This window comes from Melanotaenia boesemani, chromosome 5, assembly GCF_017639745.1.
Source record: "Melanotaenia boesemani isolate fMelBoe1 chromosome 5, fMelBoe1.pri, whole genome shotgun sequence".
Classification (NCBI taxonomy): Eukaryota; Metazoa; Chordata; class Actinopteri; order Atheriniformes; family Melanotaeniidae; genus Melanotaenia; species Melanotaenia boesemani.
In genome coordinates, this window is record NC_055686.1 from 7,605,138 (window position 1) to 7,618,539 (window position 13,402).

The window sequence follows — 13,402 nt, forward strand, 5'->3', positions numbered from 1 at the left end:
TGGAGCGTTCACTCTCCACCGATATCCACCTGTGGGTGGATAATTTGGCCCTAACTCTGTCAGACGAGCTGATTTTGATGTAGAAAATAACAGTATATAATACTCATGACAGTTACTCTGACTTTTAGTCTTAAATTTATTTGTTTATTTCAAGTGTATTTAATGTTTTCTTTAGCCTACTTAATTTCCTGTATTTTTATACTTTTGGTAAAGTTTTATGTTTTTAAATCATAAATCATATTTAGTCTATTTAAATATGTTATTCTTATCTTATTGACCTAATCTTTGGTTTGTCCACACTTATAACTGCTTTTCAGTTCAGTCTAATACTGTGGGTTCAATACATATGATCTTTGTTTGTGTGTGTGTGTGTGTGTGTGTGTGTGTGTGTGTGTGTGTGTGTGTGTGTGTGTGTGTGTGTGTGTGTGTGTGTGTTAGTGTGTGTGTGTGTGTGTGTGTGTGTTAGAGAGTGAGAGATAGAATTTTAGCATCTTTTTTCAAGACTCTCAGTGGAGCACAAAAGAAAAACATGATGGTGTGCAGCAGCAGGAAATTGAAGTATAAACGAATTAAAACCTTAACATGTAATTTATTTTACTCCAATATAAGAACGCAGGTACCGTCATGTTCAACAAACACCAGAGGTTGTGAAATTAATTTCTGTTACTACATATGTAGTAAGTACTCTGAAATAAATCTCTTAATGGAAGGGGAAAATGTAGACATAGGGTTTTTTATAAATATTGCTATTTCAAGAGTTCACGTTGATGCAACAGAATCGATTATTAGAATTATTAGACTTCTCCCAGATATCGGCTTTTGGTAGTTGTGTAAACAGGCTCAGTGAGTGTGCATTTAGACCAGTTCGTCAAGAATGAAAGAAAGTCATAAATTTTGCAATATAGATTGTGAGATACCAGTTTTTATACAGAAACAGGAAGAAGAAAATATGCAGACAAACAGGCTGTTTTGTGAGTGTGTGTGTGTGTGTATTGTTTATTAAAGACATCAAGTCCTTTTTTAACTTTACTTTCTTCTTTTATTGTGTTAAAACTGAAATCTAACAATTAATGTGTTTTCATGATTATAGTTTCCTCCATAAACTGGTCTAAATGGAAATTCAAGAATCAAGAATCAAGAATCAAGAATCTTTATTGTCATTGTGCAAGACACAACGAAATTTTGTTTCAGAAGTTCTCGGCTTAAAAGGCACACTGTAACACACAAAGATTCAAATTTATAACTATTATATTTAATAGTAGTTATTTTATTTGTTGGATGGTGTTGGCAATATTCCACACAGTTCTGGTTGTTTCAACTTAAAAGTATCTGAAATAAATCCAAAATTTTTGAAAAAAAAAAAGACAGCTTTGTGATAATTACACTAATTTGGTGCAAATTAAAAAGAGGAACAGCCTTTGTGTGTGTGTGTGTGTGTGTGTGTGTGTGTGTGTGTGTGTGTGTGTGTGTGTGTGTGTGTGTGTGTGGGTGGGTGTGTGTGTGTGTGTGTGTCAGTCAGTTTTAACTTCTTTTAAGTTCCTGATATATTGGAGATGGAAAGATAAAGAACTGGATATAAGAGCCGGTCCTTGGCAGCTCAGAACAAACCTGAAGATTCAGACTGAAACTGAAGATCGTTCTGCTGCAGGTTTGATACAAACTCTCTTACATCCTCCTGTTTTTAGGCTTTTTTATGGTCAAACAGAAGAATAACTAACATGACTGTCTCTCTGTACTGAAGGTGAGAATCATCATGACTCTGACTCTGCTTCTTGTTGCCATGGTGGTTCTGACCAGAGCTGCTGGTGAGTACATCCGTCTAAACTTGTGCTTTCTGACAGTAAAGACTTTAAATGCCCATCTTGGATTTCCTGAAATGCGTGAAGATAGTAACCAGTTTCAGGGGATGAATGTTGTTTGCTTAAATGTTTTAATATCAGCCTAAACGAGTATTTGACCTGAGGATGATTTTGTGGGAAATGGCTTCTCAGACTGCAGACATGTTTGGGCCAAATCCGGGCTCCTTATGGCTCAGTTACAACACTGGCAAGTGTTATGTGGGCCAGAAGTGGACCAGATGTCAGCTGCCAGCCTGGTTTGGATTATGGCAAGTCTCCTGTAGGCCACATGTGATCCAGATTTTAGTTGTTGGTCTGAATGTGGATTAAGAATTTACTGGGCCAGGACTGGTCCTGAAACCGAAGCCTGCTTGTACATAGACTATGGCAACGGGGGTCACATGAGGTGGTGATGTGGCTGAGTTTTGGTGGCCACACTCAGATATCCCCTCCGTTTGTGTCACTGCTGCCATGTTGGCCAGGCTGTGTTCATAAAATAAATAATTTAATATCAAGCATCTGTCTGGTGAAACAAATATAAAAGAATTGGGCAATGCCATAGGTCAGGACCAAATCTGGGCCATATTTGGTAAAGGATGATCAATGAAGAATAAATTCAGCTCTTGCCTGAAATGAGACTTGTATAAACTAACATAAAATAATTATACTGTGGTGTAAATACAGTGATTAAATAAACTAAATCAAACCAAGTAACATTTTAAACAACTTCTCCTCCAGATGCTGCAAAACAGACAGAAGCTGAAGGTTCGTAGCTATTTTTCCTCTTTTATATGTAATCATTTCCACTTAGTCATGATTTTTTTTCTGATGTAAATCAGAAAGAAACAGATGTTTCTTTTTTTTTTTGTTTTCTTTCAGAAGTGAATGTCGTTGAAAAGAGAGGATTGCTTTGTTCTTCTGGATGGACTCTGTATGATTGGCGCTGTTTTCAATTTGTTCCAAGATCTTTGACCTGGTCTGCTGCTGAGGTAACACATCAACATGTTTTATACATTTACTTACCTCTATGGTTTTATTCGATTTATTCTCTCATTAAAGACTTTCCAAAACTAAAAGAATCTAGAAATCCGGTTTGTTAAAAGAGAGAGAAAAAAAGATGTTAGTTAAGGAATGTATTTACATCAGCTAGGCTCATGTCACATTACTCAGGGTTAACATTACATAGAAGAGATTCAGTGTTATAACTGAACCTGTTTTTTTTATGGTCAAACAGAAGAATAACTAACATGACTGTCTCTCTCTGTACTGAAGGTGAGAATCATCATCATGACTCTGACTCTGCTTCTTCTTACCATGATGGTTCTGACCAGAGTTTTAACTCTTATAACATTGTGTAGAAACATCAGGCATTTTAAGCTTTTCATTTGTCTTTTTGGGCATGTTAGTTTCAGGGTAAACATAAAGGGTAGACCCAGATAGCAAAACATGTTTGGCCCAAACGCAGGACTCACAAGCCACTTGCTAGTTACGCACTTAGTAGAAGTGCCAAAAGTCACCCACATTAGGCCCAAATGTGTCCGCTATGTGACTGGGGAGAGTCAGCACTTCATAATAGTACATTCTATACAATTATACAACAAAGAAAGCAATGCAATACACACAACATGACATGTTATGTTTTCATTATGTTATTTCATGAAATCAGATTGAAAGAGCTTATTTGGATGGTTCTACATGATGTCAGTAGGAACAAGTCTAGAACACGATCTTTGGAGGACAAAATTTGTTAATGTCATCCAGCTGTAATGTTCTCTGTTTTTGTGAGGACGGTTAATTGCATCTCCATTTATTTCCACTGTAGGAAAACTGTAAGTCCATGAATGCGCACCTTGTATCTGTACGTAGTGCTGAGGAGTACCATCACATCCAGAAGATGATAGCAGATCAGACACACGATTATCCTACAACATGGATCGGAGGCACTGACAGTGTAAAGGTATGTAAAATTAATAAATACAAGAATCTGATTTTTCATGCTTTGATCTTGGTTGGAGCAGTTGGAGTTCCATTTTCTTAAAAGCTTTGACATGTGACAAAATTTTCCAGAAACAGTAATTAAATCAAAATATTTTCCATATTTAGTGACAAATAAGGGAATAATTTTTCTCCTTATAAACTGTATGTTGACCAGATGTTTTATAGAAATACTGAGCCTTCTTTTTGCTTTTCTTTAACTTGTTCAACTGAGTTTATGTTGACTTTAAATCTACTTTGCTTCAGTCGACTGTTCCTTATTCTTATTTTCTCTTATCAAGGAGGGGGAATGGCTTTGGACTGATGGCTCACGTTTCTTGTTTTCATACTGGTGCCAAGGAGAACCGAACAACCTTGGCAACCAGGATTGCCTTGTAATGAATTTCTCAGGTAACCTGATAAAATGATAAATGACAAAAAAACAATGGCAGCTTTGTAGTTGATGATGAAAAATTACATCAACTAAAGTGTATTAAAACTTGATCCACAATTTAAAACTTAATCCTAAATACATGTTTTGTTTTGTTTTTTTGATTGTTTGTTTTTTTCTGACATTTACAGAAAAGAAATGCTGGGATGATCAGAAGTGCGATAAGAAGAAACAATCTGTCTGCGTCAAGAGCTGGTCATTATTCGGCTGATACAAAAACATCAAGCATCTACGCAAAAAGCAGCGTATTGCAAATTTATTCTGTCTTTATTTCTCTGTTATTGCTGTAATGCTGCATGAAATGTGAATCAAGAATTGACATGGTTGAATGTCTCTTAGGTCCTGTACCTTTAACTCTTAAATCTCCAAGCCTTTCTTTTTTTTTTCTTTTTTTTTTTTTTCTTTTTTTGTGTAGAAGCTGAACCCTTTTAATCCCAGTCAACATCTTGACATGATGTTTTCAGGACAGCCTCAGTTGTCAGATCATGAGGTTAAAATGATGCTAAATGAATGTCTTAATAGATATAGCAGCATAAAGAACAGCCATTAAAAACTAAAAACACAACAGAATGTATTACCAACAGAACTTGTAGAAAGAACACACACCATTATTCTTAAGTCTTTACTTTGACGAGAAAAAATATCAACATTGAAACAAACACAGAGAAACATGGAAATAGAAATAATTAAACAAAAACTTTTCACATATTTACAGTTTTTCCTTCAGCTGTTTTTATCTATTTACATTCATTTGGACAAGACAAGCTAGTTTATTAGTATAACACATTTTATTTACAGGACAATTCAAAGTGCTTTACATAAAACATTAAAAACATTACAGATGCTGCAAAAAAAAAAAAAAAAAAAAAAAAAAAACATTAAAAGATGTTATTTACTATCCTCACATTACCATTTTTGTCACCACCGTGCATCTTCTTAGTTTTATATCAGCCATAGAGGTCCTTTATTTGACTTTTATTTTTGTTCTTTTTAGACACACAGAACTTTCTTGCCAATTGTTATCTTTGGTTGCTCCTGATTGGACATTAACATCAATTTATTTTTAGCTTATTGGTTGAATATTTAACAGGAAGCAGCTTAGTTAGTGTTTTCAGGTCTCTTTGTATTGTCATACTAAGGCCTCTTAGCAACATGGTAGTGATGGATGGATCATTCATTGTGTATTTACCTTAAGAGCAGGTTTGTCCAAAGTGCTGCTGTCCTGCAGGTTTGGATGATTCCTTCTGAATCAGACTAATGGATCAACATAAATGTGCAGCACTGGACAACAAGCCATTGAGAAGAGTCATTTAATCTAAATCAGGTGTTCTGGAGCTGGAATACATCTAAAGCCTGTAGGAGTGCGACGCTTGAGGACTGAATTTTTATGATGAACATTTAATTTTGCAAACTAATTGTAAACTTTCTGAAGGGGATATAAATGTTTGGAAAATGTCCATAGATCATCTCAAGGGAAAGCTATCCATCACATCTTACCCCACAGAGATACACACAACTGTTCCTGAGAAATTATTGACAAATGACGGGGCGCTGATGATCTAGCAGAGTTTTAAGAGTTGAAATTAGCAGACCATAAGGGATCGTTTTTAAAAAACATGCTTTTAGCTCCACTTTCTTCTGCAGACTGTCCTGTTCTGTTACTGAAAATAAAAGCTTAAATCATTGAAACAAGCCTGTCTTTGACTGTTTGCTACACCAACAATTATAGTACCATTGAGTGATGTTTTACTCACATTTGAAAAATAAATACATCCTCTTTTAGTACTTTAAACACCCCAAAACTTTGGTGAAAAACATACTGTAACTATTTAAGAGAAAGTAAACCAACATACAAAAGCTGTGAGTAGTAACCCATAATTTTCCCTCTAGAGGAATGGAGAATGTCATAAGTTTTGATAAGTCTAAATTCATACAGTTCAAGAGTAGAGGTGGGGAGAAAAGTCAACTTTTAGATGCATTGCAATGTGGACGTGGGCAATTCAGAATGGATGCACAAATGTTTAAAAAAAATATATTTTAACTGTTGATTAATAAATCAATGTCAAAGAATGCAAAAGGGGAGAACTCATTATTATGGACGTGTTCATGCCCGACATCATGGCTAAGAACGAAATCTGCCCAACACCTTCTGCATTAAAAGCTAGCATGGTGAAGTACTTTGTCTTCTATGGGTGGCTTTGTTTGCTCGGGAAGTCAGATTTGTTTAGGGAGGTGTGCATGTGCAAATGATCTCTGATCTCACTTCACTTTAAATGAACCAAATACAGGAAGCAGACAATAATACAAACAGATTTTGTGGTCAACACAGGGCATTGTGGGTAAACACAACCAAAACATCTGTGCATAGATGATGATAGGTAGATCGGGAGTTTTGGGATTTTATTGGATGTTTTTGAGGGTCCTGATGATGATGTTTTGTTTCTCTGTCATGAAGACAAAATTATCTGATCCATGGCCAAGCTGTCACAAAATTTACAAGGTTTACTCAAACATAAGAAGCCATAGAGACAAACTTCCCTCTGTCAGGGTTCCTGTCTGTCTACCGTGTGTGTGTGTCATGCCTGCACCTGCAGAATTACTAAGTCAGCAATCATCTCACCTGTGCCGATCTCGACACCAGGATCTCATCCACTAATCAACCACCACAGTATTTAGACACCGGACCGTTCTACATTCCTCGCGGTGGTGAAACTGAGGCCTCGTGAATCATCGAGCCAACTTTGACCCAAATGCATGAAAATGGCTTGCTGTTCTGAATCATTTGACCAAATTAACGAGCTTCATCTGCTGGCTGAGGGCGTCTGATGCATCAGAAGGACAGCGTTGCAGTTAAACTATTGCTATCTAGCAGGTGCGAAAACCAGTCTCAACTCTGCCATATCAGAGCTCTGGGAAGAAAGTGGTCAGTCTGACCTCACACACGCATACACAATGAAAACTGTAACTTAAGTATTCTGTAAAATGAGAACACACAATATGAAAATGTAATAGTGAATGGATTAACAATATTAAAATAATAACGAAACTGAACATACATGTGATTATTATATGAGTAAATATGAGTGATTACCATATGCAGCAAAATTTCTTTCACAATTGTCTTGTACATGAAATGTGCAATAAAAATAAATTTGCCTTGCCTTTTACCGACGCTTAATCAATAAAACTGAAGCTGTTTGTCCGTTAGAAAATCTTGAGAAGAGGGTATAAGAAAGCAGTTTGATCAGAACAGCATCTCAATCTTTTCATCCCAAAAAGAGTCCAAGTCCTTTTGGGTGGTGAAAGGCACTTTAAGGACTTTATACCACCAATGTAAATATTTGAAAAGAAACCTTATGAAACTTATGAACTCCCACCACTTCTTCTTAATTAATACATAACAACAATACCTTTCCTGGTTTAAACCTGTCTTAACGCTAATGCTTGATACTGCTAGTTAAATAAGATGTCTGGCCTTGTAATGAAAAGAAATAAAGTAGACATATTTTAGATATACACAGAATACATATTGACACATGATCGAGCATAACACCCCAAATCCTCACATTCTTGCCTTTTTTCCAGCCATTGTGGAGCATTATTTTTCTTCTTTTCATAGAATTTTCTGCTCACTTGAACCATTACTTGAACATACCTAAACCATTGGAGAGCGTTGCCATGGATCCAGAAATTACGGATGCAGTTGTGTTGCAAATTTCTATGCAAGATATGAAGACATTTATAAGGTGGAAAAGTAATGACTTTTTTTTACTTTTTTTGCTGCCATTCATTCATATAAAATTCATTCATATTTTGTGGGTAGAAAAGTGACTCATAACGCCCCCTACAGGGTAAAACCAGGTTTGGTTTTTCGTGACTAAGAGCCACTCTACATCACAAGAAAATTTTTAAAACCTCACAGCCCCTCCCTCCAGATGCAAATAGGTAGGTCCCCGCCTTGCAGGCACAGAAAACCTACGCCCACCAATGCATATGAAGGGATGTGAACTCATATGGTCTAGATTTGCTCGTTTCAGACTTCTATTCTTTCACAGTTTCTGATAAAATATTCTCATAACTGGGACGGATTTGTGCTTTTGATGGGTGTAAAAGGAACAACGGACCTTATTCTTTGCTTGCTGATGCTCATATGGCGACAGACAGCAGCTCAGGTGCAACTTACAGCGGCATTTCCTGAAGCTGCTGCGAGTCGCCATAGCTTTCCAGAGCTGCTGACAGGCCAGCGCAGCCCCTGATTGGCTCGGACTGATACAGTTCAGGACCACCTTGTGTGTAGCTGAGGAGATTCCGGAGGGGAAAGTCTTCCACTTCAAAGGTCGCTCTGTGGTGTAGCTGCTTTGTGAATTTTACTTTCCATCTTGCTAGTGAGCTGAGCTGCTGTCTGTCAATCATTTCTGCCTGTGTATCCTGACTCGCCCATTCTCCGCCCCCTGATCACCCCACAACTCCCACCCCAACCCTTGCAGGTCTGACAAATTTGACAGTGGGTGGAATTACGCAAAAGTAGGGGGTGTAGCTACACTTTAATGTTTTTAAATATAGATATATAATATAGATATATACAAACGTATTTTTTTAAATAAGTTTTATATTTTTCAACATTTTTAAATAAAAAAATAGAAATAAAATTGTGGTAAATAAAACAAATTTCCTATGTAATATTTGTCGCTGTGAATGAGTTTTTTCTAAATGTCCTTTGGACAAAAATGGCTCTTTGGATTGTAAAGGTTGCAGACCCCTGGTAAAGTAAAAGCAAAATGAAAGAAAACTGGACGGTTCAGTGAGTGTGTCAGCATGCATAGTATGAGGAATCAGGATTGAGCAGGGATGAGTGTAATTGTGCAAATGTGACCACGCCTCTGCGGAGGCTAGAGGCAAACTAGGGCGGCCCAGAGACCCGGGCGATCGGCGGCAATCCTGGAGCATGAACCCAAGCCACCTCAGCACAGACTACCCTGGACCCACCCCAAGGGCAGCAGAAGAAGGCCCCAGCCAGAGCCCTCTATGGTCATGGGGCACAGGGCCCAAATCAGCAAACGTCCACCCCGCCAGGCACCGGCCATTCAGGGCAGCCAGAATGAAGGGTACCGAGCCCAAAGAGCCTTAGAGGCAGCCACCTACCCCCAGGGCAGAGAGCCTGCACCATGCTCAGGAAGACCAGGCCCCCCACAGACAGCCACCCAGCATGGGTCAGCACCCACCCCAATGTTCCAGTCGCACATCCCGGGAACCAGGGCACCATCTACCACCCCCCCCTATTCTTCTACACTCTCACCCGATCACCCGACCCTTCCTCCTCCACCCATACCACATCCATCTATCCACCCCGTAACCCCCCCACTCACAGTCTCCCCCAGACCGTACCCACAGACTCTCCCTGTCATGATGCTAATAGGTTTGGACTCAAGATGACTCAGAATTCCAGGGATGGGTACAAACTTTTATTTGTTTACAATGTAAGGAATGTGCAATCCGGGTCTTCTAAGTTCAGGCTTCTGTGAATATGGAGACAGATGTTAGTAAGCAGGGGGCGGCAGGTTACAGTGCGTAATGGTGTGGCTGACGTACCAGCAGAGTGAGATCCAGCGGGAGAGGGAGGAATCCTCAAGCTCAGAGCCACGGGAATCCGGGGGGGAAACCTGCTGCGTGCTGTAGGAGAAGCTGCTGAGCAAAAGAGGGGTTAGTATCTGGATAGGTTGAACTGCCGGCCAGGCTGACAGAGTGGGAAACGAGAATCCTCGTGGGGGTTAGGGGGAGTAGTCCGTAATCCGTAATCCAAGTCCAATAATCGATTCCAGAGGTCCAGAGCCAGGAGATCCAAACAGAGACAGGCAGAGTACCAGACAGGGGCAGGCTGAGGCAGAATCCAAATCCAAGGCAAACGGGTCAACAACAGACGGGCAAACAGGCTGAGAAATAAGGGCTGGAAGCGTACAGGGTAGAACCAAGACGATCTGGCAACTGAGAGATGAAACAGGCAGGTATATAAAGTGCTCAGCGCAGGTGGAGCGCATCAGTAATCAAGCCAGCGTGCGGGGAAGATGCCTTCAGGGTAGCTGGGAAAAACCGGCTCCGAACCACGGAGCATGACACTCCCTTTCACACAACCACATCACACTTATCACTCCTATCACACTCTGTAGGAGACATCCTGAGCAGACCAGAGGATAGCAAGCCACCACCACCCCATCACAATGCAGCAGACTGGGCACCCCCACAGGGCCAGCAGACACCCTATCAGCACCACCTCCCCACCCCCGTGGCGCCCAGGAAACAGGGGTGTGAGGCAAGGTTATTATAGTTAACAAAAGCTAACGAAAACTAGAATTAAAACAAAAAAAACATTTTCGTTAACTGAACAAAAAATAAAAAGAAGAGATTTAAAAAAAAAATAAACTAATTGAAACTGTATTATGTGTTTACAAAATGAAAGCAAAAATGTCCTTCGTTTTCGTTTTTGTACATTTATTTCATACATAAGCTCTCGAGGTTGATATGAAATCTGTTTACTTCGCTCTGTTGGATTTACGCCAGGTATCTTCATGACGGCACCTAGGTTCATATTCTCTGAACATATCACAGATGTATTCTGGGCCTAAACCATTCTGGCATTTGTAAACAATTAGAAAGGTTTTAAAATCTATTCTGTGACTGACTGGAAGCCAGTGTAGAGATTTCATCCTGTAGAGGGTGCAGAGCTGGTTCACAGTTCCACAACCAGGACGAAAACCACACTGCTCCTCCTCAATCCGAGGTTTGACTGTTCGATGGACTCTCTTCTCCAGAACACCTGAATAGACTTTACCAGGGAGGCTGAGGAGTGTGATCCCCCTGTGGTTGGAGCACACCCTCCAATCCCCCTTTTTGAAAAGGGGGACAACTAGGGATGGTGAAAGCGAGGCCTCATGAATCATCGAGCCAACTTTGAACCAAATGCTTGAAAATGGCTTAGTGTTCTGAATCATTTGACCAAACCAAAGAGCTCCATCTGCTGGCTGTGGGTGTCTGATGTATCAGAAGGACAGCGTTGACACCTCACATCTGTCATTCCTATCTGAACTTTGAATACGTGTTAAATAAACGATACGTAATCTACCATCCAAGTGAATATTTATTTTCTGTTGTTCATATAAATAACAAGGAGGGGTATTAGGTAACATTTGTTTAGGTAACAGAATTGTGGTGTAACTTAAGTAAACCAATCTGTAATGATAGTAGTTACTCAGTGGGAAGGCATGAGGGAAGGAGTGTTTGTGCAACGGGGATAGTGACTGTGTTATTTTATACAGTTGTAATAAAATTGTTTACTGTTTTATGTGTCTTATTATTTATAATAGATATTGCAAATGCGTGTTTTTATCTACCTCCTGAGTTGTTTTCTTTTGCATAGCTGATCGTTGTTAAATGTGGAACAACAGTTTATAGCACACTGCACATTTATGTGCATAGATTATTTACTCAGTTTTTTTTATCGTCTATCTAGTTTTTTTTTCAAATTGTTTATTTTTATTTTATAATGTTTTATGGCATTCAGGTTGGACGGCAAAGTAAGATTTTCATTGTTCAGGGAAACTTGTTTCCTTACTGTGCAAATGACAAAGACACTTTGAATCTTGAAATGTATTATGAGAAAAAAAAAACTTTGGCAACATTGTGATGTCATAGATTTTTATTTAAAAACGTATTTTCTGTTAGGCTTCAATCTGCTCCTCTTCTGGCACACTACCTTTCCAGCTTAGGAGAGGTTGCACCTGAAAGAAACACAAGAACAAAATTGTAATTAACCAAGTTTAAAATCATTAAATTCTCTGCTTATGGTGATCAGAAACCAGCTTGGTGTCTAAGGTCCTGCAGGTTGAGGTTTTTCTCTGCAGCTGCAGACTGAGACGTTTCCTCTGATGCTTCTGGTTGAAGTTTATGATTAACTTTAAAGTCTGTCTTTGCAAGGCTATTTAAAAAACATCTATATAAAGAAAGGGGAATAAAGCTTACCTGTGATGTTGAAGGCACCGCCTGCTCCGTCGTTCTCTCATACTCCGAGCTCCTTCAGCAGTTACTCTGGCAACGGCGTCTCGCGCAGACGTTTGTTTCCCCAAATCTCTAAAAGCTAAATGGGATTCAATATAAGCTCATGCTGATGTGATGCTTTTCCTAAATTTGTTTTCAAAATGCAATGTCGCACAATCGCTACAGAATCTCCTCTCAAAAACCCGCGATCTCCTCAGCGTTTGGAATCTGAGAGATTGACAAGCCCGGTCCCTTCAAAGATCCCGCTTGCTGCTCGATACGCGCTGATGACGTAACGAGGCCTCGTTTGGTCTATCACGTGACATTTGGCATGCTGAATCAATGCTCAGAAACAATGCTCACAACACTTCCGTGTCACATGCTCGACACGTGATCGAGCAGACCGCTCGAGCATAACATCCCTAGGGACAACCAAGCCAGTCTCACATTCCATTGGGACCTGTCCCCAATGTCCATGCATGTGGTGCCGTAGAGCCAAGACATCCCTGCAGCATCCTGAGCCTTAAGGAACTCCATACAGATCTCATCCAGTCCTGGGGCCCTGCTATAGAGGAGTTTTTAACCAACTCAGCCACCTCAGCCCCTAACATAGGAAAGCCCACAACTCTGCTTCCTCATCAGAAAAATGTGTCGGTGGGATTGAGGAGGTCTTCAAAGCATTCCCTCCCTCCACCAACCCACAATGTCCTGAGTCAAGGTCAGCAGCCCCCCATTCCCAATTTGTTTACAGTGTTGATGGGGCACTGCTTCCCTGAACCACCAGATGGTGGACCAGGGACCAGGGATGGTGGTTCTCCATGGCCTATCTGAACTCCTCCCATGCCAAAGCCACGTCTCGCATAGCCTGCTGATACCCATCATCTGCCTCCAGCGCCTACAGACTAAGAAAAGGTTCAACAGGACTCCTTGTTCAGCTTGATGTCTTTGTGTACAGAATTAGTTTTTGTTTGCTCAGATAACTTATATTTTGCATAAAAATATTTTCTGCACAGAATATAACTGATGTGCAAAAATCATTTGTCTGCACTCAGAATTCCCCTGTGAATGAAGCACAGTAATATCACCATAGAGATATTTTATTAAAAATTAA

At 39.7% G+C, this 13,402-nt stretch overlaps 1 protein-coding gene and 1 long non-coding RNA gene across 2 annotated transcripts; one reads left to right on the forward strand and one right to left on the reverse strand.

Moving 5' to 3' along the window:
* Window positions 1-1,573: 1,573 nt before the first annotated feature.
* Window positions 1,574-5,952, forward strand: LOC121640194 (type-2 ice-structuring protein-like). The gene is made up of 7 exons (XM_041985912.1): window positions 1,574-1,648; window positions 1,742-1,805; window positions 2,577-2,603; window positions 2,718-2,827; window positions 3,661-3,795; window positions 4,115-4,223; window positions 4,395-5,952. The coding sequence occupies exons 2-7, from the start codon at window positions 1,754-1,756 to the stop codon at window positions 4,472-4,474; spliced, it is 513 nt and encodes a 170-aa protein (XP_041841846.1). The 5' UTR covers window positions 1,574-1,648; window positions 1,742-1,753; the 3' UTR covers window positions 4,475-5,952.
* A 3,759-nt stretch (window positions 5,953-9,711) lies between these two features.
* LOC121640223 lies at window positions 9,712-9,928 on the reverse strand. The gene is made up of 2 exons (XR_006010408.1): window positions 9,853-9,928; window positions 9,712-9,779 (listed from the first exon to the last, which is right to left on the reverse strand). It is a non-coding gene; the product is annotated as an uncharacterized LOC121640223 (long non-coding RNA).
* Between the last annotated feature and the right edge of the window lie 3,474 nt (window positions 9,929-13,402).